Source organism: Oncorhynchus mykiss, chromosome 12 (genome assembly GCF_013265735.2).
Source record: "Oncorhynchus mykiss isolate Arlee chromosome 12, USDA_OmykA_1.1, whole genome shotgun sequence".
Classification (NCBI taxonomy): domain Eukaryota; kingdom Metazoa; phylum Chordata; class Actinopteri; order Salmoniformes; family Salmonidae; genus Oncorhynchus; species Oncorhynchus mykiss.
Genome location: NC_048576.1, coordinates 92,964,188 through 92,989,391, shown reverse-complemented (window position 1 = coordinate 92,989,391; position 25,204 = coordinate 92,964,188). Strand labels below are relative to the sequence as shown.

Here is a 25,204-nt window from a genome sequence, read left to right as displayed (position 1 = left end):
TTTAAATGTGTATATATTTTATTTATCCAGGTGAGTCAGTTAAAACCCCTTACAGTGGTGGGCATTGGGCTAAATGACATTTTTCCTCAGAGGAAATATGGAAAGCATAAGCATAATCATGGCAGCATTTAAAAGGGAACCGTTTGGAGATTATGGGACAAGTATTAGACTAAAGGTGAGGACAACAGTTCACCTGACACAAGACTGAATCCACTGTTGATTTAATGTGATTTTTTTAGTTTTACATTTACAGCACTTTTTACTGCATTTGTTTAACTAAAGCAGAAAATACTCTGGATACATTCAGTAACATGATAAGAATATTGTTGTAAAATCTGGGGTAGGTGCAACATAAGACAATAGAATGACAAGGGTTTGAGTGAGAGGACTAACTGGTGTCTCCAAGGGGCCACACACCTCTCCAAGTGTGAACAGTTCCTAAGTAACTTCAATGCATTTCTATGACTCAAAGGAGAGTCTTCAACTTTAAGGTGTTTTTGTATGTTCTATAGCCAACATGAGAGCTCCATTATAACATGACATTAGTGTTAAGGCTTTCACAAGGCAATTCAGAGCAGCAGATTGTCATTACTTTGCACATAGAATGGAGTCACGAGTGCATTCAAATACGTGGTCCACGGCAAATCTTTGTCCCAATACAACAAACATTGTCTCATTCTGTTCAGAACAAACCCAGGGTATAACACCATGTCATCTTGTAACTGTACATCAGTGTTCATAAATGCTGACACTGTTTATTACATGAGTGTTTAATGATATGGAAATGTGAAGTGCACGTGTATACAGCCACTGCCTTACGATATAGGCTCTTATCAGAGTTCAAAGCTGCCTGTAAAGGACTACAAACACATTCTTATTTACAATGACGGCCTGGCCAGTGAGGACTAGGAAGTGTGGTGCAATAAATCAAATCACAACAAAACATGTGACAACACAGAAGGACAGGGACATGTGACAACACAGAAGGACAGGGACATGTGACAACACAGAAGGACAGGGACATGTGACAACACAGAAGGACAGGGACATGTGACAACACAGAAGGACAGGGACATGTGACAACACAGAAGGACAGGGACATGTGACAACACAGAAGGACAGGGACATGTGACAACACAGAAGGACAGGGACATGTGACAACACAGAAGGACAGGGACATGTGACAGGACAGAAGGACAGGGACATGTGACAACACAGAAGGACAGGGACGTGTGACAACACAGAAGGACAGGGACGTGTGATAACACAGAAGGACAGGGACGTGTGATAACACAGAAGGACAGGGACATGTGACAACACAGAAGGACAGGGACATGTGACAACACAGAAGGACAGGGACATGTGACAACACAGAAGGACAGGGACATGTGACAACACAGAAGGACAGGGACATGTGACAACACAGAAGGGCAGGGACATGTGACAACACAGAAGGACAGGGACATGTGACAACACAGAAAGACAGGGACATGTGACAACACAGAAGGACAGGGACATGTGACAACACAGAAGGACAGGGACATGTGACAACACAGAAGGACAGGGACATGTGACAACACAGAAGGACATGTGACAACACAGAAGGACAGGGACATGTGACAACACAGAAGGACAGGGACATGTGACAACACAGAAGGACAGGGACATGTGACAACACAGAAGGACAGGGACATGTGACAACACAGAAGGACAGGGACATGTGACAACACAGAAGGACAGGGGCATAGGACAGGACAGGGGCATAGGACAGGTCAGGGGCATAGGACAGGACAGGGGCATAGGACAGGACAGGGGCATGTGACAACACAGGACAGGGACAACACAGGACAGGGACATAGGACAGGACAGGGACAACAGAGGACAGGGGCAACACAGGACAGGGACATGTGACAGGACAGGACAGGGACAACACAGGACAGGGGCATGTGACAACACAGGACAGGGACAACACAGGACAGGGACATGTGACAGGACAGGGGCATGTGACAACACAGGACAGGGGCATGTGACAACACAGGACAGGGGCATGTGACAACACAGAAGGACGGGGGCATGTGACAACACAGAAGGACGGGGGCATGTGACAACAGAAGGATGGGGGCATGTGACAACAGAAGGACGGGGACATGTGACAACACAGAAGGACGGGAACTGAGGTCACAGTCTAAATCTTTTAGGAACTGAGGGGTCACGGTCTAAATCATTTAGAAACAGGGGTCACAGTCTAGAAGATTTAGGAACTGAGAGGTCAGTCTAAATCTTCTAGGAACTGAGGGGTCACAGATGTACACAGAATAATAGAGAACAATGAAACAAATATACTTTATATTGGTTAGGGTCTGGTAGGGTTATTATTGAACCTTTAATTTAACAAGGCAAATCAGTTAAGAACATTCTTATTTTATAATGACGGCCTAGCCTGGCCAAGCTCTGCCTTATGGGACTCCTGATCATGGCCGGTTGTGATACAGCCCGGGATCAAACCAGGGTCTGTAGTGACTCCTCTAGCACTGAGATGCAATGCCTTAGACCACTGCGCCACTTGGTAGCCCATTAGGGGGTCAGATAGGGTTAGGTAGAGTGTATTCTACTTGTACAGTAGAGGTCAGGTATTATTCAACACTGTTCTATTGTTGGAGGATATGTTGACAGGCCGATTGATGGAAATGTGAATGCGTGCTGTTTATCATAATCAGTGAGCCATAGGTACAGTACACAGTGTAGTAAATGTTTTATAAGCTGTATACCGTGGGAATTCCTAGAACTAGGGTTGTTATCAGTTACTTTATCACCACACTGTCTAAGTGGACCCGCCATTGTGTTACTTTGTGTGCATTTTCCCTCAACAAAATGGTGGAATGATGAAGCCCATCTTGCTTCTCTGGGGATCCCTTGCATGTTGAACTGTAGATGACATCGCCATAGTCAAGCATGGGGAAGATCATCTGTATTAGTGTCAACCGGGCAGAGGGGTGAAAGAGGTCCTGTTACGACAGAGTCAATCCAATCACTTTCTTGACAACAACCCTTTTGATTTGAACGAAACCTTCCATACATATTTGCCCATTTTAGAAGTGATCAGAAAGTGACTCTTTTTCACATTGAAGAGATAAAGGTGCTCAATGTTGACCCGTGTTGCATACCCCACCATACCACGAGACTTGTCTTCATCACTTGGAAAAGATCAACGGTTGAGATGATCTTTTAAAAGCTTACAAACAGGGTTGTCAAACTATTTGTTACTTTATAAAAAACATGATTATTTTCAAGAAATTGACATTTTTAAACCTTTACATGTTGTGTCTCAACCGATGGAGGCACAACACAACCTCCGATGATGTGAAGTCTAAGTTACAACATATGCAAATATAAAAATGATCTGAACACTCGTAAACTCCATTTACGTTAAATGTAAATAAATAAAAGACCAAAAAACTGTTTGACAACTGTATTTCTCCATCCACTTACTTCATCATTTCAGCCAATCACTTTTCCTGGAATGTTTTCCATCTGGTCCTTTAGATTGCTGCTGCTTATTACTATGATAAATCACATGGCCAGGACGTTTGCTATCAAGCTAATAAATCTAATAAGTGGTGCAAGGCAAGTAGGGCTGACCCTGATTAGTCTGGTTGATTGTTTGGTCGACCAAGATTTTTTTATTCGAGCAGTGTACACACACACTACCGTTCAAAAGTTTTGGTCACTTAGAAATGTCCTTGTTTTTGAAAGAAAAGCACTTTTTTTGTCCCTTAAAATAACATCAAATTGATCAGAAATGCAGTGTAGACATTGTTAATGTTGTAAATGACTATCGTAGCTGGAAACCGCTGATTATTTTAATAGAATATCTACATAGGTGTACAGAGGCCCATTATCAGCAACCATCACTCCTGTGTTCCAATGGCACGTTGTGTTAGCTAATCCAGGTTTAGCATTTTAAAAGGCTAATTGATCATTAGCAAACCCTTTTGCAACAAAATATTTCTTGCTCATATGATTTGAGAAACGAATCATCAGGAGTAGGCAGCGTCATAAGTGAGTAAACTGAGATACAACTAGGGAGTTAATCAGGGCAATTTGTCCATAAATAGACAGGTATATACCTCCATGGTTGCAGGATCTTGTCTATTTTTACAAGTTTTCTATTGAAATTCATTGTGGAGAGCTCATTTATACATTTTGTGATATGAATACCAAGTATGTCTACTTCACCATAAACCCATTTTAAAGGTAAACTGCGGGGTAATGTAAAAGTAATTTTTTAAAGATCCAATACGTAATATTGTACACGTATCATAATTAGGTTTTAGTCCAGAAGAGTTATCTAGATCTTCAGCGAGACATTGCAGGGATCTAGATTGCGAACTTAATATAAAACGTGAGTCATCGGCACACATGGACACCTTTGTTTTTAAGCCTTGGATTTCTAATGGAAAGTGTTGTATAAATCTACAGGGATGCTGTCAAAAAGTGGTTGAATTCAAATGGATTTACCTGATATAAAAACCCAAGTCTGTAATTTCCAGTTTTCTTTGAAAAGCCATTAGGACCTTCACTAACATTAGCCACCGCTAGCTAGCTAACAATCAATGGAAGTGATAGAGGCAACTGTGAACTGTTTTAAAAAAAAAAAAAAGTTCCAGATGACCTTTAAGCAATAATTGAGTTGATTTCAGTTGACTTTCCAACATAAATGCTTTAACAGACAGGGTTTGAGCTCCGTCGTAGCATCCCTATATACTGTAGCATTAGTTCTCCAACAGGCTTGATCAATAGTTGATGAGGTGCAGCTAGCATTGCACTGGTCGCAGGGGCTAGGGATACATTATTGATGGACAAAGCTGCAAGGTTTTCACAGACAACGGAGAAGCTGTGTGCCTGCCACGCTAGTCCCAACCAGAGCCAGGATTAGCACCTTTCACCAACCTGACCTTGATTTATTGTGACCAACCCGGGTCTCGTGTGCAACACAACAGTTTTAGTCCAATGAGTTAAAGGCATTAACTAGGAACGCCAGCAGATTAACACCTCACCTGCCTGATCCTGATTTCCCCCCCCCCCCCCCAGGAGAGCCATAGGATTAACTAACTCCTAACTTGACTGATTTTAACTTCTTCCTGCCCTGATCTGACAATCCACACTCTTAGAAAAAAAGGTTCCAAAAGGGTTATTCGACTGTCCCCATAGGATAAACCTTTTTGGTTCCAGGTAGAACCCTCTGTGGAAAGGGTTTTAAATGGAACCCAAAAGGGTTCTACCTGGAATCAAAAGGGGTTCTTCAGAGGTTTCCCCTATGGGGACAGCTGAAGAGCCCTTTTTGGTTCTAGATATAACCCTGCACTCTGAGAAAAAAGTTGCTAACACATTACTGTACTTAGCCTTCTGAGCTAAAGCCTCTGCATTAGCTCAGGGAGCCAAATTATTAAAATATCACCTGCCCAACCCTGGTTTCTCACAGTCTAGTGTTACCTACAAGGGTTCAAACTGGGTCGCCGGAATTTATTCACTGTCTCCTCTCTAGTGTGCCAATTTTAGTGTCTTGTTTTGCATGTGTCGTCTTGTCTGGGACATAAGACAAAGGTGGTCTGAGAAGTCTAAATCGTCTAAGAACTGAGAGGTCACAGTCTAAATCTTCTAGGAACTGAGGGATCACAGTCTAAATCATTTTGAAACTGAGGGGTCACAGTCTAGAATATTTAGGAACTGAGGGGTCACGTTCTAAATCATTTAGAAACTGAGGGGTCACAGTCTAAATCTTCTAGGAACTGAGGGGTCACGGTCTAAATTTTCTAGGAACTGAGGGGTCACAGACGCATACAAAATAACAGAACAATTAAAAAATATACTTTATATTGGTCTCTACTATTCTGTATATATGAAACATCCTTGAATTCATCTGACCTGCTTATTCTACTGTACAGGTATGGTCAGGGTTGGGTAGGGCGTATTGTACTTGTATAGGGTCAGGTAGGGCTAGGTTTAGGATCAGGTAGGGTCAGGTTTAGGACCAGGTAGGGTTAGGGTCAGGTTTAGGGTCAGGTAGGGTTAGGGTCAGGTAGGGTCAGGTTTAGGATCAGATAGGGTCATGTTTAGGATCAGGTAGGGTTAGGGTCAGGTTTAGGATCAGGTAGGGTCAGGTAGGGGTAGGGTCAGGTAGGGCTAGGATTAGGTAGGGTTAGGTGTAGGGTAGGGTTAGGGTCGGGTAGGGTTAGGATCAGGTAGGGTTAGGGTCAGGTAGGGTTAGGTTTAGGATTAGGTATGGTTAGGTTTAGGATCAGGTAGGGTTAGGGTCTGGTAGGGTTAGGGTCAGGTAGGGTTAGGATCAGGTAGGGTTTGGGTCAGGTAGGGTTAGGGTCAGGGTCAGGGTCAGTTAGGGTCAGGTAGGGTTAGGTTTAGGATCAGGTAGGTTTAGGATCAGGTAGGGTCAGGGTTAGGGTCAGTTAGGGTAGGGTTAGGGTCAGGTATATGGTCAGGGTTGGGTAGGGCGTATTGTACTTGTATAGGGTCCGGTAGGGTTAGGGTCAGGTAGGGTCAGGTAGGGTTACGGTCAGGTAGGGCTAGGGTTAGGGTCAGGTAGGGTCAGGTTTAGGATCAGGTAGGGTCAGGTTTAGGATCAGGTAGGGTTAGGTTTAGGATCAGGTAGGGTTAGGTTTAGGATCAGGTAGGGTTAGGATCAGGTAGGGTTAGGTTTAGGATTAGTTAGGATTGGGTAGGGTTAGGTTTAGGTTCAGGTAGGGTTAGGGTCAGGTAGGGTTAGGATCAGGTAGGGTTAGGGTCAGGTAGGGTTAGGGTCAGGTATGGTCAGGTAGGTTTAGGTTAGGTTTAGGATCAGGTAGGTTTAGGATCAGGTATGGTTAGGTTTAGGATCAGGTAGGGTTAGGGTCAGGTAGGGCTAGGGTCAGGTAGGGCTAGGTTTAGGATCGGGTAGGGTTAGGTTTAGGATCAGGTAGGGTTAGGGTTAGGGTCCGGTAAGTTCAGGTAGGGTTAGGGTCTGGTAGGGTCAGGTAGGGTTAGGGTCTGGTAGGGTTAGGGTCAGGTAGGGCTAGAGCTAGGGTCAGGTAGGGTTAGGGTCAGTTAGGGCTAGGTTTTGGATCAGTTAGGGTCAGGTAGGGCTAGGTTTAGGGTCAGGTAGGGCTAGGGTCAGGTAGGGTTAGGGTCATTCTGTTCTATTAAAACCTCTTCGGGCTAGGGGGCACTATTTTCACGTCCAGATGAAAAGCGTGCCCAAAGTAAACTGCCTGTTACTCAGGCCCAGAAGCTAGGACATGCATATAATTGGTACATTTGGATAGAAACACTGTCAAGTTTCTAAAACTGTTCAAATAATGTCTGAGTATAACAGAACTTATTTGGCAGGCGAAACCCTGAGGACAAACCATCCAGGATTTTTTTTTTTTTTTAGGTTACTTACTACTAGGTTTTCTATGGGAAACTATATTTGAGGCACCTGGTTGCAGTTCCTATGGCTTCCACTAGATGTCAACAGTCTTTAGAAATTAGTTGATGATTATCTTTTGAGAAATGAAGAAGTACGGCTGCTCGTTGTGAGTGTCAAGCCAAGTGGACTCTATTGTTTGTTGCGCACGACCTGGAGCTCGCTCCACGTTGAATTTATCCGCTATTGAACACAGTATAATCCGTCTTAAATTTGATTTGATTATTTATGTTTTAGGATACCTAAGGTTGGATTAGGAAAGTTGTTTGGACCAAGTTTAGAGGTAATTTATTAGATCATTTGTAGTCATGTTAGGCGAGTTGGAATTTCTGAATCAAACGTGCCAAATAAATGGACATTTTGGGGATATAAAGAAGGAATTTATCAAACAAAAGGACGATTTGTGATGTTTCTGGGACATTTTGGAGTGCCAACAGAAGAAGATCTTCAAAGGTAAGGCATGAATTATATCGTTATTTCTGACTTTCGTGTTGCACCTCCCTGGTTAAAATATGTTTGTCATGCATTTTGTATGATGGGGCGCTGTCCTCAGATAATCGCATGGTTTGCTTTCGCTGTAAAGCCTTTTTGAAATCTGACATGCCGACTGGATTAACAAGGAGTTAAGCTTTATTTTTGATGTATTGCACTTGTGATTTCATGAAAGTTTAATATTTATAGTAATTTAATTTGAATTTGGCGCTCTGCAATTTCACCGGATGTTGTCGAGGGGTCTAGCCGTAACAGGTTAAGAATATGTATCACAGTTTAACTGAGTTACAAGAGTACTTTTCTTCATTAAATCTTTATTTGTCAAAATGCAAATAAAGATTTTTTTTCTCTAATTTTTGATTATTAGCGTCTTTTGGGGCTCCTTATTTGTCTACTCTCCTGGTAAATGTTTTGGGGTGCAAATGTATGTGCAAAGGGGACTCAAAGGGTCAAGTGCTTTAAAGGACTGTGTCACAAATGCCCGGGCCTCTGGGCAGACGAATCTCAAATAAATCTAAATATCAGTGCTATTATATAATATCTGCCAATTACCAGACACTTTATCCAAAGCCACTTACATTGATGCATACATTTTATGTCTGGTCCCAGGAATCCAACGCACCATCATGGCATTGCACACATCATGCTCTACCAACTGAGCTACAGACGACCAGCTATTTGATGATACATAATGTTTATTATGCAATTACAGCTCCAGTTGTTAGACATTACATGATTTTACACATCCCTCACTCTTCTCTGGGCACCTTTTACTGCAGGTCATAGCCCAATAATAACACACGATAACCCTTGTTCACTTAAAATATGATAAGAATGGAATTGAAAAGGACTCCACTGTCCTCAGTATCCTGACTATGCTTGTTGTTACATCATAGAATGACAGATTGTTGCTCCCTACTGCTACTGTTTCACTATCCCCTATAAATTCACTATAAATCCACTGTAAATCTGCCAGGCCTGTATTTCAGCAGCAAACCCAATAAAGTTGTCAGACATCACTGAAATGATCTCCCTGGATCTCAAGGGTGCTGCTGTCTAGTAGTCACTGGTGTTGTGAGAAACTATGGAAGTATCTTTAGTACCGAATGTCACGCAAACTTTTTCATGGTGTTAGAACTGCTGTTTATCATAATCAGTGAGAGATGGGTACAGTACACATTTAGTGTAGTAAATGTTTTATAAGCTGTATACCGTGGGAATTCCTAGAACTAGGGTTGTTATCGGTTACTTTATCACCCACCACACTGTCTAAGTGGACCCGCCATTGTGTTACTTTGTGTACATTTTCCCTCAACAAAATGGTGGAATGCACAGAGGACTAATGAACCACATCAAACCTAATTTGGCATTTTCTTACAGTATATTTGTGTTCCTGAAATGCACACAAGGCCCACTTTAGTCTGTGTGAGAGAACGAGAGATCGGACTATGCCTGGCAAAAGCAGACACACTGACAGAAAGAAATGGAGGAGAGAGAGAGAGAGAGAGAGGAGAGAGAGATAAATGACAAAGAGAAAGGGAGAGAGGGAGACAAAAAATTACACCAAACACATTTGGCCCTTTCACTGCTTGAATACCTCGGTCACCTGACCTGTTCGACAATGGGAGCTTATAGAGCACCCTCCACCTACACCCTGCCATGCTCTCAGCCCCCACAACCCCCTGCCACTGATGCCCCTTCACTCCCGCTAAGCTCCTGATGTGCCTAACTTCCTTGACCCTGAGGGTGAACAGTGCATTGCCCCCCACCTTCGCAAACTTCCCCAGGATCAGAGTGTTAAAAGTCAGTACGTCCTCCGGACCTTCCTGCCAGTCCCTAGTGTCTACTGTCACTTGCAATGGTGGAAACGGTGGCTTAGGCAGTTTCTTGATGCCATTAAACATCCCTGCAGGGTGGCTGAACAACCTTAAAGGGATCTGTGGGTTGTGGAAGATGGCCTCCCATGGCCCATGCACCACACCCCCTTCACGTGTGGTCCTTGGCAGTTGCCGGGCCCTCAGTACTAGAGTGTAAAAGTCTAAGACCCCTGCTGTGTCCAGCCCTAAATTGAGGAGAAGCTGCTGGTCCAGCCCTAAATTGCCAGCCCTCCTCAACAGAGCACATGCTAGTTCCCTCCAGCCATCAGTGTGGTATAGTCTCTGTGCCACTTTGGGTCAGAAGCCTGCCACCCTGCTCTCCAGGTCCATGAGGCCTTGTCTCCCCTCCTGGACAGGCAGCAGACCGCCGGGGCCGTTGAGAACAGTTTATATCATAGGGACGATGCCACCAAGTTGTTGATGATCAGCACCCTCCCTCTGTATGACACTTGGTAGAGGAGCCACCTCCACTTCGCCTGGCTTCGACACCACCGCTTATGACACTCCCTCCCGGTTCTTCCTGACCCACCCCTCCAAGCCCAGATACATCCCAAGAATATTGAGCCCTTCACAGACCCACTGCAACCCCCCCCCCCCCCCCCCTGGAAGCTACCCTGTCCCTCCATGCCCCACATAACAGAGCCTCACTCTTGCCCCAGTTTACCTTAACCGAAGACGCCCCCTTGTAACCTCTCAAACTAGACCCCGTAGTTTCTGCTCATCCCTAATCATCTCTGAGACGTCAGCAGCGTATGCTGATACTGCTACACCTGTCCCCAACCCTGTCTGGCACACACACTGCCCACAGCCTCCTGTGTAGCAGGCCCAGAAGTTCCTCAATAGTAAGCGTGCATAGCTGCCCCGATAGAGGACCTCCCTGGAAAATGTCCCACCCTACCCAGACTGGCCTACCCAGGCTGGCCTACCCAGGCTGGCCTACCCAGGCTGGCCTACCCATGCTGGTCTACCCAGGCTGGCCTACCCAGACTGGCCTACCCAGGCTGGCCTACCCAGACTGGCCTACCCAGACTGGCCTACCCAGGCTGGCCTACCCAGAATGGCCTACCCAGACTACCCTACTCAGCCCCCCCGCCCACCTTCACCATACATTTTAACACGGGCCACAAAATTCTCCCCACAACCAAAAGCAGACAGCAGGTTGAACAGATACTCATGGTCCGTCCTATCAAAGGCTTTCTAAGGAAGAAGATCCAAAGGTCCACATTCTGAAGCCTTGATTATTATGTCTCTGATTATGAACAGATGGTCTGTGATTGAGCATCCTGGTACACAGTACATTTGGTCCCAGTGGGACTTCAGTCTGTTAGAGAGGACCTTGGCAAAGACCTTATAGTCCCCACAGAACAACGCAACAGGCCTCCAGTTCTTTAGGTCACTCGAGCCACCCACCCACAGCTTAGTTGCAACTCCTCCGACGCACTCACGCAACACACACAAAAAGTCCTGTCCAATTCACTTTTTTATAAAAGTCCACAGGCAGACCATCGACCAGCGGGGCGCGGCCAGAGGCCATCTTGGAGATAGCAGCCGAGAGTTTGTGAAACGTCCGGGGAAAATCAATTTAATTTCTCTGAGTTTGGGAACGTCCGTGAGCAGAACCTGAGAACACACAGGAGTTACACACCCGTCAGGCTCCCTCATCTCCCCACAGCAGAAGTTACACCACCAGACAAACTCTGTTTTTTCAACCCCAAAGAAGAAAGAGCTGGGAGCATCCATCCCTCTCAACATGGAACATCCATCCCTCTCAACATGGAACATCCATCCCTCTCAACATGGAACATCCATCCCTCTCAACATGGAACATCCATCCCTCTCAACATGGAACATCCATCCCTCTCAACATGGAACATCCATCCCTCTCAACATGGAACATCCATCCCTCTCAACATGGAACATCCATCCCTCTCAACATGGAACATCCATCCCTCTCAACATGGAACATCCATCCCTCTCAACATGGAACATCCATCCCTCTCAACATGGAACATCCTAGCTCATACAAGTGCTCCTTTTGCTTTCATGAAAGCTGAATACTGCTGACAGAACAGCTGAAACTGGGCTTTCCCTATGTTCTACCACTGACTGAGACTCTCCTTTCCACTGTCCCTACCTCTACCAAAAGCCTTGGAAGCTTGAGAAAAGGTGGCATCTTGTAAGAGCATTATGTGTCATTTCCAATAGAACACCTGACAGGGCCCTGGTGAAACAGATAACTGAGCCATGGAAAGATAAGGGTCTGAAACCCCAGCTGGGAGTACGGAGGCCCTCACCAGCCTATTGCTCTGGTACGATCCTCATCCTACATCCAACCACCTTCACCCTCGTATACCACTTTGTGGTGGGATACTTAGTTCTCTATGTGACCACTGTCGTTACAATCTCCCCCCCTACACAAGGTATGTGTGAAAGCCCCTGTCTTAAACACCCAAACAGGACCCCCCCCCTCCCAACCCAACCCATATTAGGTGTATACACATTTATGGAGGGAAAGAGAGAGAGAGAGGGACAGAAAGAGAGAGAAATAGAGATTAGAGAGAGAATTCCACCGAACTTTTGCCAATGAACTACTTTGCTAATGGGCTTCTTTCTCTGGACAGGAAGGGAAACCAGGTCAGCCAGAAACACACTGAAGAGAGCTTTGTGTACTCCAGTTTACTGGTGCTTCCTAATCTAAACCCAACATACAGTCAGGTCCAAAATTATTGGCAACCCTTGATAAAGATGAGCAAAAAAGACTGTAATAAATAAATAATACAAATACTGAGTTATATTGTTTGCTCAATCAAATTTGATTTGATTGTACGCTCAATAAAATTGGGAAATGTTTACACATCTCTTTTTTTATCACATGTTAAACACTCTCTTTCTCTGATCAATTTTATTAGTATATAAAATAATATTTTCCCTTTTTTTGTGCATACAATATCTCAGTATTTGTATTATTTCATACAGTCTTTAAAAAAAATCTTTATCAAGGTTGCCATAAGTTTTGAACCTGACGTTATCTAAACAGGCTCATTGGCCACTGGTCATTTGCACTGATTGTCCCAAATTAGATGTATTCATTTTCTATCCTGAATAGAATGTTTGATCTGAATTAATTTTATAGCTACTGACAAATGACATACATGGAAACTAAGTGACATTGTCTGTCTGTAAAAAAAGCATGACACTTTACACGTTTTTACTGAAAGAAGAAATAGCATGATGATGACGTGATGAGTTGTCCATTGTTGCATCACAGAATTCTGACCTGCACAATAACCAGTAAAGTAACATTCTACATGTAGAATTCTAATCTCACCCTCTCTGACGTTCTGGTGTTTTTTCAAAAAGCAATGTTAAGCTGAGGAGAGGATACAACAACAGCCTTAACTGATCATGGTAGGCTTCCTTTTTTGGCAAACATTTATGTTGCTAGGATATGATTAGAGATGGACACTTTTATGGTTATTTGAAAAACAGTGACATAACTAAGCAGTAGCTTGCTCATTGGTTAGTCTATAGTTGGAGCCAGTAGTCCCTCCACAAAGAAATCAATCAATGCACATCATCACGTCAACAAAACATTTATCAGATCCAATGTGATATTTTTGGGGGGTATTTGGAAGTTTTATTGACAGATAAAGAATATGAGATGAGTGATACAGTAGTGTAGAGTGACTGGTAGAACAGGGGATTGAACCACTGCCTCAGGGCACTGCTAGGGGCACTATGTGACATTAAATGTCTGGAACTAGCTAACCTACTCAGTTAATAGTCTATCAATGGAAAGGTTCATGATTAAACTGGTCTACACAGCTAGGCTATATCCTCGTGGCTGACCCTAGCTGTGCCAGTCAATATATGTCTGGGGTTATTTGGGGAAAAGGAGAAGGCAATTTTTGTTCTAACCAAATGAACAATAGATATATGATTTTCTATTCTATGATATTCCATGATATTCTATTCCATGATACTATATTCTATTCTATTATATGATATTCTATTCTATTATATGATATTCTATGATATATTCTATTCTATGATATTCTATGATATGATCTATTCTATAATATATTATTCTGATATTCTATTCTATGATATTCCATTATATTCTATTCTATGATACTCTATTATATTCTATTATGATATTCTGCTCTATTATATGATATTCTATGATATAATATATTCTATTCTATGATATTCTATTCTATGATATTCTATTCTATGGTATTATATTCTATTCTATGATATTCTATGATATGATCTATTCTATAATATATTATTCTGATATTCTATTCTATTATATGATATTCTATTCTATGATATGATATTATATTATATTATATGGTATTCTATTCTATGGTATTCTATTATGTGATATTCTATTCTATGGTATTCTATTATGTGATATTCTATTCTATGATATTCTATGATATGATCTATTCTATAATATATTATTCTGATATTCTATTCTATTATATGATATTCTATTCTATGATATGATATTATATTATATTATATGGTATTCTATTCTATGGTATTCTATTATATGATATTCTATTCTATGATATGATATTATATTATATTATATGGTATTCTATTCTATGGTATTCTATTATGTGATATTCTATTCTATGGTATTCCAAAACACAGAAAACATAATCTGTCCAATAAAAGTACAGGAAATGTTCACAGTAGGTAGGCCTCTCTACAGTATGCACTATTAGTGTGGTCAGTGTGGTGGTGGTATTGGTGGCCTTTTACTTGTTTACCCCGAGCCAAAACAGTTCATTTCAATGGAACAAACATACATGACTTCAATAAATACTCACTGACCACCACCTAGGCATTATTGGTGTGGCTAACCTGCCACAGACAAGGAACAAACTAAAGATCAGCAGGCTACTGTTACTTTATTTATCCTGTATCCTGAATCAGTCAGTAGGCTACTGTTACTTTATTTATCCTGTATCCTGAATCAGTCAGTAGGCTACTGTTACTTTATTTATCCTGCATCCTGAATCAGTCAGTAGGCTACTGTTACTTTATTTATCCTGTATCCTGAATCAGTCAGTAGGCTACTGTTACTTTATTTATCCTGCACCCTGAATCAGTCAGTAGGCTACTGTTACTTTATTTATCCTAAATCAGTCAGTAGGCTACTGTTACTTTATTTATCCTGAATCAGTCAGTAGGCTACTGTTACTTTATTTATCCTGAATCAGTCGGTAGGCTACTGTTACTTTATTTATCCTGAATCAGTCAGTAGGCTACTGTTACTTTATTTATCCTGTATCCTGAATCAGTCAGTAGACTACTGTTACTTTATTTATCCTGAATCAGTCAGTAGGCTACTGTTACTTTATTTATCCTGAATCAGTCAGTAGGCTACTGTTACTTTATTTATTCTGCATCCTGAATCCGTCAGTAGGCTATGATCTCCTCTTTCATGTGTTATTATGGCACACCCCTCTAGCACTACTGGTGCTGCACCTTGCTACTGACCCTACTAGCCCTACCTAATGTTAGACCTTTAATACTAGCCCTACCTAATGTTACAGACCATTAATACTAGTCCTACCTAATGTTACAGACCTTTAATACTAGTCCTACCTAATGTTACAGACCTGACCTAATGTTACAGACCTTTAATACTAGCCCTACCTAATGTTACAGACCTGACCTAATGTTACAGACCTTTAATACTAGTCCTACCTAATGTTACAGACCTTTAATACTAGCCCTACCTAATGTTACAGACCATTAATACTAGTCCTACCTAATGTTACAGACCTTTAATACTAGTCCTACCTAATGTTACAGACCTGACCTAATGTTACAGACCTTTAATACTAGCCCTACCTAATGTTACAGACCTGACCTAATGTTACAGACCTTTAATACTAGTCCTACCTAATGTTACAGACCTTTAATACTAGCCCTACCTAATGTTACAGACCTTTAATACTAGTCCTACCTAATGTTACAGACCTTTAATACTAGTCCTACCTAATGTTACAGACCTTTAATACTAGTCCTACCTAATGTTACAGACCTGACCTAATGTTACAGAACTTTAATACTAGTCCTACCTAATGTTACAGACCTGACCTAATGTTACAGACCTTTAATACTAGTCCTACCTAATGTTACAGACCTTTAATACTAGCCTTACCTAATGTTACAGACCTTTAATACTAGTCCTACCTAATGTTAGACCTTTAATACTAGTCCTACCTAATGTTACAAACCTGACCTAATGTTAGACCTTTAATACTAGCCCTACCTAATGTTAGACCTGACCTAATGTTAGACCTTTAATACTAGTCCTACCTAATGTTAGACCTGACCTAATGTTAGACCTTTAGTACTAGCCCTACCTAATGTGACAGACCTTTAATACTAGCCCTACCTAATGTTACAGACCTTTAATACTAGCCCTACCTAATGTTACAGACCTTTAATACTAGCCCTACCTAATGTGACAGACCTTTAATACTAGCCCTACCTAATGTTACAGACCTTTAATACTAGCCCTACCTAATGTTACAGACCTTTAATACTAGTCCTACCTAATGTTACATACCTGACCTAATGTTACAGACCTTTAATACTAGTCCTACCTAATGTTACAGACCTTTAATACTAGTCCTACCTAATGTTACAGACCTGACCTAATGTTACAGACCTTTAATACTAGTCCTACCTAATGTTAGACCTTTAATACTAGCCCTACCTAATGTTACATACCTGACCTAATGTGACAGACCTTTAATACTAGCCCTACCTAATGTTACAGACCTGACCTAATGTTACAGACCTTTAATACTAGTCCTACCTAATGTTAGACCTTTAATACTAGCCCTACCTAATGTTACATACCTGACCTAATGTGACAGACCTTTAATACTAGGCCTACCTAATGTTACAGACCTTTAATACTAGTCCTACCTAATGTTAGACCTTTAATACTAGTCCTACCTAATGTTAGACCTGTAATACTAGTCCTACCTAATGTTACAGACCTTTAATACTAGTCCTACCTAATGTTAGACCTTTAATACTAGTCCTACCTAATGTTACAGACCTTTAATACTAGTCCTACCTAATGTTAGACCTTTAATACTAGTCCTACCTAATGTTACAGACCTTTAATACTAGTCCTACCTAATGTTAGACCTTTAATACTAGTCCTACCTAATGTTACAGACCTTTAATACTAGTCCTACCTAATGTTAGACCTTTAATACTAGTCCTACCTAATGTTACAGACCATTAATACTAGTCCTACCTAATGTTACAGACCTTTAATACTAGTCCTACCTAATGTTACAGACCTGACCTAATGTTACAGACCTTTAATACTAGCCCTACCTAATGTTACAGACCTGACCTAATGTTACAGACCTTTAATACTAGTCCTACCTAATGTTACAGACCTGACCTAATGTTACAGACCTTTAATACTAGTCCTACCTAATGTTACAGACCTTTAATACTAGCCCTACCTAATGTTACAGACCATTAATACTAGTCCTACCTAATGTTACAGACCTTTAATACTAGTCCTACCTAATGTTACAGACCTGACCTAATGTTACAGACCTTTAATACTAGCCCTACCTAATGTTACAGACCTGACCTAATGTTACAGACCTTTAATACTAGTCCTACCTAATGTTACAGACCTTTAATACTAGCCCTACCTAATGTTACAGACCTTTAATACTAGTCCTACCTAATGTTACAGACCTTTAATACTAGTCCTACCTAATGTTACAGACCTTTAATACTAGTCCTACCTAATGTTACAGACCTGACCTAATGTTACAGAACTTTAATACTAGTCCTACCTAATGTTACAGACCTGACCTAATGTTACAGACCTTTAATACTAGTCCTACCTAATGTTACAGACCTTTAATACTAGCCTTACCTAATGTTACAGACCTTTAATACTAGTCCTACCTAATGTTACAGACCTTTAATACTAGTCCTACCTAATGTTACAGACCTGACCTAATGTTACAGACCTTTAATACTAGCCCTACCTAATGTTACAGACCTGACCTAATGTTACAGACCTTTAATACTAGTCCTACCTAATGTTACAGACCTTTAATACTAGCCCTACCTAATGTTACAGACCTTTAATACTAGTCCTACCTAATGTTACAGACCTTTAATACTAGTCCTACCTAATGTTACAGACCTTTAATACTAGTCCTACCTAATGTTACAGACCTGACCTAATGTTACAGAACTTTAATACTAGTCCTACCTAATGTTACAGACCTGACCTAATGTTACAGACCTTTAATACTAGTCCTACCTAATGTTACAGACCTTTAATACTAGCCTTACCTAATGTTACAGACCTTTAATACTAGTCCTACCTAATGTTAGACCTTTAATACTAGTCCTACCTAATGTTACAAACCTGACCTAATGTTAGACCTTTAATACTAGCCCTACCTAATGTTAGACCTGACCTAATGTTAGACCTTTAATACTAGTCCTACCTAATGTTAGACCTGACCTAATGTTAGACCTTTAGTACTAGCCCTACCTAATGTGACAGACCTTTAATACTAGCCCTACCTAATGTTACAGACCTTTAATACTAGCCCTACCTAATGTTACAGACCTTTAATACTAGCCCTACCTAATGTGACAGACCTTTAATACTAGCCCTACCTAATGTTACAGACCTTTAATACTAGCCCTACCTAATGTTACAGACCTTTAATACTAGTCCTACCTAATGTTACATACCTGACCTAATGTTACAGACCTTTAATACTAGTCCTACCTAATGTTACAGACCTTTAATACTAGTCCTACCTAATGTTACAGACCTGACCTAATGTTACAGACCTTTAATACTAGTCCTACCTAATGTTAGACCTTTAATACTAGCCCTACCTAATGTTACATACCTGACCTAATGTGACAGACCTTTAATACTAGCCCTACCTAATGTTACAGACCTGACCTAATGTTACAGACCTTTAATACTAGTCCTACCTAATGTTAGACCTTTAATACTAGCCCTACCTAATGTTACATACCTGACCTAATGTGACAGACCTTTAATACTAGGCCTACCTAATGTTACAGACCTTTAATACTAGTCCTACCTAATGTTAGACCTTTAATACTAGTCCTACCTAATGTTAGACCTGTAATACTAGTCCTACCTAATGTTACAGACCTTTAATACTAGTCCTACCTAATGTTAGACCTTTAATACTAGTCCTACCTAATGTTACAGACCTTTAATACTAGTCCTACCTAATGTTAGACCTTTAATACTAGTCCTACCTAATGTTACAGACCTTTAATACTAGTCCTACCTAATGTTAGACCTTTAATACTAGTCCTACCTAATGTTACAGACCTTTAATACTAGTCCTACCTAATGTTAGACCTTTAATACTAGTCCTACCTAATGTTACAGACCTTTAATACTAGTCCTACCTAATGTTACAGACCTGACCTAATGTTACAGACCTTTAATACTAGTCCTACCTAATGTTACAGACCTTTAATACTAGCCCTACCTAATGTTACAGACCTTTAATACTAGCCCTACCTAATGTTACAGACCTGACCTAATGTTACAGACCTTACCTAATGTTACAGACCTTTAATACTAGCCCTACCTAATGTTACAGACCTTACCTAATGTTACAGACCTTACCTAACGCTACAGATCTTACTAGACCGGACCTAATTCCCACAGAGGTGATGCGTTCCATAGGAGAATATACATAAACTACACAGAGCACTGCATGAAGGGGTAGGCTAGCTAGTATAGGTGGGCAATAGAATAACTATTTAACACAGGGGGAACTTTACCTATCGTATCTTTCCATGATAAGAGTGCGCAATAATACTTAGATGTCTACCAAACACAATATTATTAACCACACGATATATGGACACTATCTATCCTTAGCTTCTGCACGAATTGAGCAAAAGGAATACAACATTCCACACGTGACAAAGTACATTTTCAGTTCTTAAAAGCCTACTTGCCCTCTGCCCACGATAAGTCGCAGAGCCTCCAAGTTGCCATGATAAGCGGCCCATAACGTCGGTGTCATGCCATCTTCATCCGGCGCGTTCAAGTCCTTCCGCGTAGCCTCCTTCAGCAGGTCCAGGTAGCCATCCCGGGCCGCCTTGTGATACCTGTCATTCATGCTACCAACGGGCCCTCGACTCCATTGCTCTCGGTCGTCATCTACCCATCTCTCTGTCTAAATGGCAGGCACCACAGGCTAGAGTTCCACTGCCAGCCTCCGCCTGTGTTTCATTGTAAGCAAGCGCCGTGCCTCTGGTCTGAAATGTTATTGTGGCGTATGCCGTTGCAGTGACGGCCGCGCGAGCCGAGAAGGAACGCGCATTTGGTATCCGGTATCCAGTATCCAGCGTCGGGGCTGTTGTTAGGTTGTCTGGTCCCACAGGAATATAATTGTTCTGGTCTACATGATGTGCACAAAATGCACGGAGCCTAATATAAATGTGAAAGAACAGAAAAATAAAGAAAAAAGCGTGGAATATATAGGCATTTAAAAATAACTTCAAGTTCAATATTCATATTCTACACACGCTCTTAGAAAAAGGGTTCCAAAGGGGTTCTTTGGCTGTCGCCATGGCAGAGCCCTTTTTGTGTCCCGGTAGAACCATTTTTGGTTCCAGGTAGAACCCTTTTGGGTTCCATGTAGAACCCTTTCAACAGAGGGTTGTACATGGAACCAAAAAGGGTTCAACCTGGAACCAAAAAGTGTTATTCGAAGGGTCTTCCTATTGGGACAGCCAAAGTACCATTTGGTATTCTAAATAGTGCTTAGGAGTGTAGGTATTCATTTCCAATAGCCATTTAGAGTTGATTCATGCATAGAAATGTTGATTCATGCATAGAACAACATAACATTTGATATGCTTTTAAACATTTCATACGCCATTATAAAGGCTCATACACACTTATAAGAAGTTGTACCTCATTATAACAGCAGTCTGCCAGTGTTACTGAACAGACCATCATATCCACTGACTCATCATTAAAGGTGTGATGTTAAGGATTTGAGTTTTGATGAGCACATCACAATATGATGAGCCATGTTGTGACAGTGAAATACTAAAATGTTGAAAGGTGTTTTTCTAAGCCGAAGCTTGTTATACATCCACACATGAGTGTTCTTTTGATAAATCATTAAAAACACTCCCTATGTGTGGACATATAACAAAGCATGTTGTTTCTCATAGATGTTTGACATTTATGACTGTCTGTACATTGGTGTTGTTGTCTGTAAATCAGGCTGTGGCTAGGGACGGCTATAAAAGCCATGAGGGACACGGCTCCCCCAGGCACTCTGAACCTGATCACACACACCTCCCACAAGGTAAGCAGCTGCTCAGGCATCCTCATATTGCTCATCAATGTATTGATCTATAGGTATAATATTGACTGAGTGAACTTAATCCTGAGTCTAACTCAGATTTGTATGTTGTTCATAGAACTCAAAAACATGCTTTATCAAATCAAATTGTATTTGATAGGAAAGGTGTAGACCTTACAGTGAAATGCTTAATTACAAGACCTTAACCAACAATGCAGTTTTGAGAATAACTCAAAATAAAACATAAAATTAATAATAAAAGTAACAAATAATTAAAGAGCAGCAGTAAAATAACAATAGCGAGGCCATATACAGGGGGTACTGGTAGAGTCAATGTGCGGGGGCACCGGATAGTCAAGGTAATTGAGGTAATATGTACATGTAGGTAGAGTTATTAAAGTGACTAGGCATAGATAATAACAGAGTAGCAGCAGCATAAAAGGGGGGGGGGGGACAATGCAAATAGTCTGGGTAGGCATTTGATTAGATGTTCAGGAGTCTTATGGCTTGGGGGTAGAAGCTGTTAGAACCAGACTTGGCGCTCTGGTACCACTTGCCGTGCGGTAGCAGAAAGAACAGTCTATGACTAGGGTGGCTGGAGTCTTTGACAATTTTTAGGGCCTTCCTCTGACACTGCCTGGTATCGAGGTCCTGGATGGCAGGAAGCTTGACCCCAGTGATGTACTGGGCCGTATGCACTACCCTCTGTAGTGCCTTGTGGTTGGAGGCCGAGCAGTTGCCATACCAGGCAGTGATGCAACCCGTCAGGATGCTCTCTGGTGCAGCTGTAGAACCTTTTGAGGATCTGAAGACCCATGCCAAATCTTTTCAGTCTCCTGAGGGGGAATAGGCTTTGTCGTGCCCTCTTCACGACTGTCTTGGTGTGTTTGGACCATTCTAGTTTGTTGATGTGGACACCAAGGAACTTGAAGCTCTCAACCTGCTCCACTACAGCCCCGTCGATGAGAATGGGGACGTGCTCGGTCCTCCTTTTCCTGTAGTCCACAATCATCTCCTTTGTCTTGGATATTTATTTTATCATTTGTGTGTACTTAAATTAAGTAACTCAGTATCTCATTATGTCTGACACTCTTATTGACCTGTTAGATAAATAATTCAGTCAAGTCCAGGAAACCAATTGCTTTTGATAAACTGAGCAAATAATACTGGGCACTGCAGCCTTTTCTCACCATTAGTGTGTTTACCAGACTGCCACTCTAATGCGTTTGTATTGAGATGATGTGGATGGCTGTAATCAATTCATAGAATGTCAAACTGACCAATTGGAACCCCATTCATAAGCATCCAATTAAATTGATACTATCCCAAGTAACCTAGTAGTCTAGAGTCCCACTCTCTTTAGCTAACATGCTACTCCTTGCCACTCATTGTCATTGCCAAAGTGACTGGCCTTTACACAATCTCAACATTCGCTGGATTTATGGTGGAGTTGCTCATTGGTTGTTGGAAATAACATTCATATTTTCCATGACAACATGTGGTGGTGCCTTGGAAATAGAATTTATAACAAAGTCAAAAAACAACATTTAGCTGTTAGTTGTATTTTGACATTTTGTGGCTGGAATTGCAGTATGTATTTAGTGTGAGAATTTAGACTTCAGCTAGCAACTTTAAACATACTGTTTTAGCCTGGACAAACAAAAAACGGTTGCTATACCAACGTGTTCTGTGGAGTTCCAATATTTGCATAATCATTGTGATTGGAGGATAGCTGTGAGGTTGATCGACTCAGGATCAAATCCTCTGAATCAGGATCAAATCCTCTCATTAATGACAGAAGGTTTGAAGTTGAAGTTGAAAGGAAGGCCAGTCTCGTTGTACATGACATGGAGTACCAGGAGTGGATTAGCTAAAGAGACTTGTACCCACAAAATCCATAAAATGTTAAATTTTCCACAACAATGTATATGCTAATACATCCATCAATGCATTATAATAAGTACACCCAATGAATTACAGTTTCATCTTAAAAGTACAGAGAACTAGGCTATGTCAAGTGCTGTTAACACTTAGTAAAAAAAAAGTATTGTGATAAATAAAGACAAATACTATTTCAACTGGACTTTTATCAGCATTTACAGTTGGGCTGATTTAAAAATACATGTTTATGTACTGCAAAGTGGATGTAATAACTACACCGTCATGTGAATATTTCAGAAACGTCACCCACATATTTCATTACATTGGCTAGGTTATTGTTAGATTGCGAACAAACTTGCCGCTGTGAGACAGTTTGTCAGTGCTGCAACACAAGCATTTTGAAAAATCACTTTTGAACCAGCCCACCTATATGGTGTGTAATGATTCATATATTATGAGGAAATTCGGGGATCCAGTAGGGTATTTCCAGTTTCCGTTATGTTAGCCTATGATTCACTGTGTTTTCAGACCTCCGTTTTGGTATTGGGGAGTAGCCTTCTGTTGTTCTAAGGAACAGTCAGTGCTGCCGTAGAAACAGACTTATTAGAGAGAAACTGAAAATCTACTATTTTTTTATAAAATATAATAAGTTGGTTTCCAGGAAACAAAACATACCTGACCTCGTGTAGATAAAATACCAATGTGTGTTAGTAAATATGAACTGTGAGGATTTCTTTGTTCATTTCAATTTAGTCAAACACTGGCATTGACCCAAATCAAGCAAGATAAACTCATATTCGTTGAAGCATGGTGGACTGGCACTGCTTCTGATGATAAACAGGGAAATGATAAGAAACCTTTTATATTGTCAAATCACTGATAGGGTTGACATTGATGATGAAATGAGGTTAGAAGCTGGGTTATGGGTAGGAGGGACCTCCTTATACAGGCAGAGCCTTTGAGTGGATGGTTAGGTGTTCACACAACTCTGATCAGAACAGACATACTTTCTGAACTCATTAGATTTTCTACCTTTGGATAGGATATTACATTTTGAACAGAGCAAGCTTGGATTGTAACAAATCACAAACAAACTGTGGACTAGACCTTTGCAGAATGAGAAACATCATGCACTTGACCTTTGGCTTCTTTTCATGCGAATCCAGCAAGATGACATCTGATCCTGAGATGGCAGTTGAGGAGGGCTACATATCCCCCCTGCCCACCAGGCCCACCCTCCCTTCCACCCAGTGTTCCATCCACTTGGGAGTCCAGGCGGGGAGTATGAGGAGGGGGAGCGACGTCTTCCCGACCAGCAGGGGCACGGTGAGGGAGAGGGGCCGTAACCGCAGCTGGCTACTCTCTAGCATCATCACTTTCAACGTCCTGATCCTAGGTATTGCTCTGGTCAGTGGCAGTGTCTTCAACAACGTTAAGATCAACGCCATCAACCTGCAGATCTTCCTCATCATCCTCATCATCCTCACCACTGCCTGGATGCTGTACTACACCATCTACACATCCAGGGAAGATCATGCCGTGCTCTACAAGGATAGCCATGCCGGGCCTGTGTGGCTCAGGGGTAAGAGAAGACACTTTTCTGTTCTTCTGGGTAGACAGCTGCTAAATTCCAGAGTTCCCAGTTGTTTGTTTTTATCCCTGGAAATCTGGAAAGTTTGTGGAATTTTGCAACCTTACCCTGTAGGATTCACTGTCTGGTAATACCACTGGACTGAATGAATCATCTCTCTTTGGATTGGGGAAGAGTTCTATTCTAATAGGATATAATTCACTATACCTAGACAAAGGTTTACATTCACCCATTGTTTTTAATGAGTGTGTTTATTTCTACTTGGATTTCATTCTGTTTTTTCTCTAGGTGGACTGGTGCTGTTTGGCTTATGCAGTCTGATTATGGACGTGTTTAAGATTGCTAACTACGTAGGCTACCTGCACTGTGACTCTGCTGTGAAGATAGCGTTCCCTGTCGTACAAGCTGTATTCATACTTGTCCAGGTAAGAACACAAGTTCTGACATCTCAAATGGAGCTTCCATTAGGTGATATGACATTAAGGAAACC

At 41.4% G+C, this 25,204-nt stretch overlaps 2 protein-coding genes across 8 annotated transcripts in view; one reads left to right on the top strand and one right to left on the bottom strand.

Annotated features, from left to right (window-relative positions):
• LOC110485273 (Usher syndrome type-1G protein homolog) overlaps window positions 1-20,241 on the bottom strand; it is a 30,900-nt gene extending 10,659 nt beyond the window's left edge. For 2 of the 3 annotated variants that reach the window (XR_005035202.1, XM_036939213.1), the window contains exon 1: window positions 19,879-20,241. Coding sequence is in view for 2 of the 3 variants with exons in the window: in XM_036939213.1 (XP_036795108.1) it covers window positions 19,879-20,042 (164 nt within the window). In the remaining variant the exon portion in view is untranslated. The remainder of the gene's footprint in view (window positions 1-19,878) is intronic. The other variant, XM_036939214.1, reaches the window with a different exon arrangement.
• LOC110487082 (proton channel OTOP2) overlaps window positions 1-25,204 on the top strand; it is a 30,413-nt gene that overhangs the window by 2,690 nt on the left and 2,519 nt on the right. For 4 of the 5 annotated variants that reach the window (XM_036939208.1, XM_036939209.1, XM_036939210.1 and 1 more), the window contains 2 exons: window positions 24,290-24,705; window positions 25,003-25,139. In XM_036939208.1, coding sequence (XP_036795103.1) covers window positions 24,290-24,705; window positions 25,003-25,139 — 553 coding nt within the window. Of the gene's footprint in view, window positions 1-21,222; window positions 21,246-24,289; window positions 24,706-25,002; window positions 25,140-25,204 lie in introns of those variants that run through there. The other variant, XM_036939212.1, reaches the window with a different exon arrangement.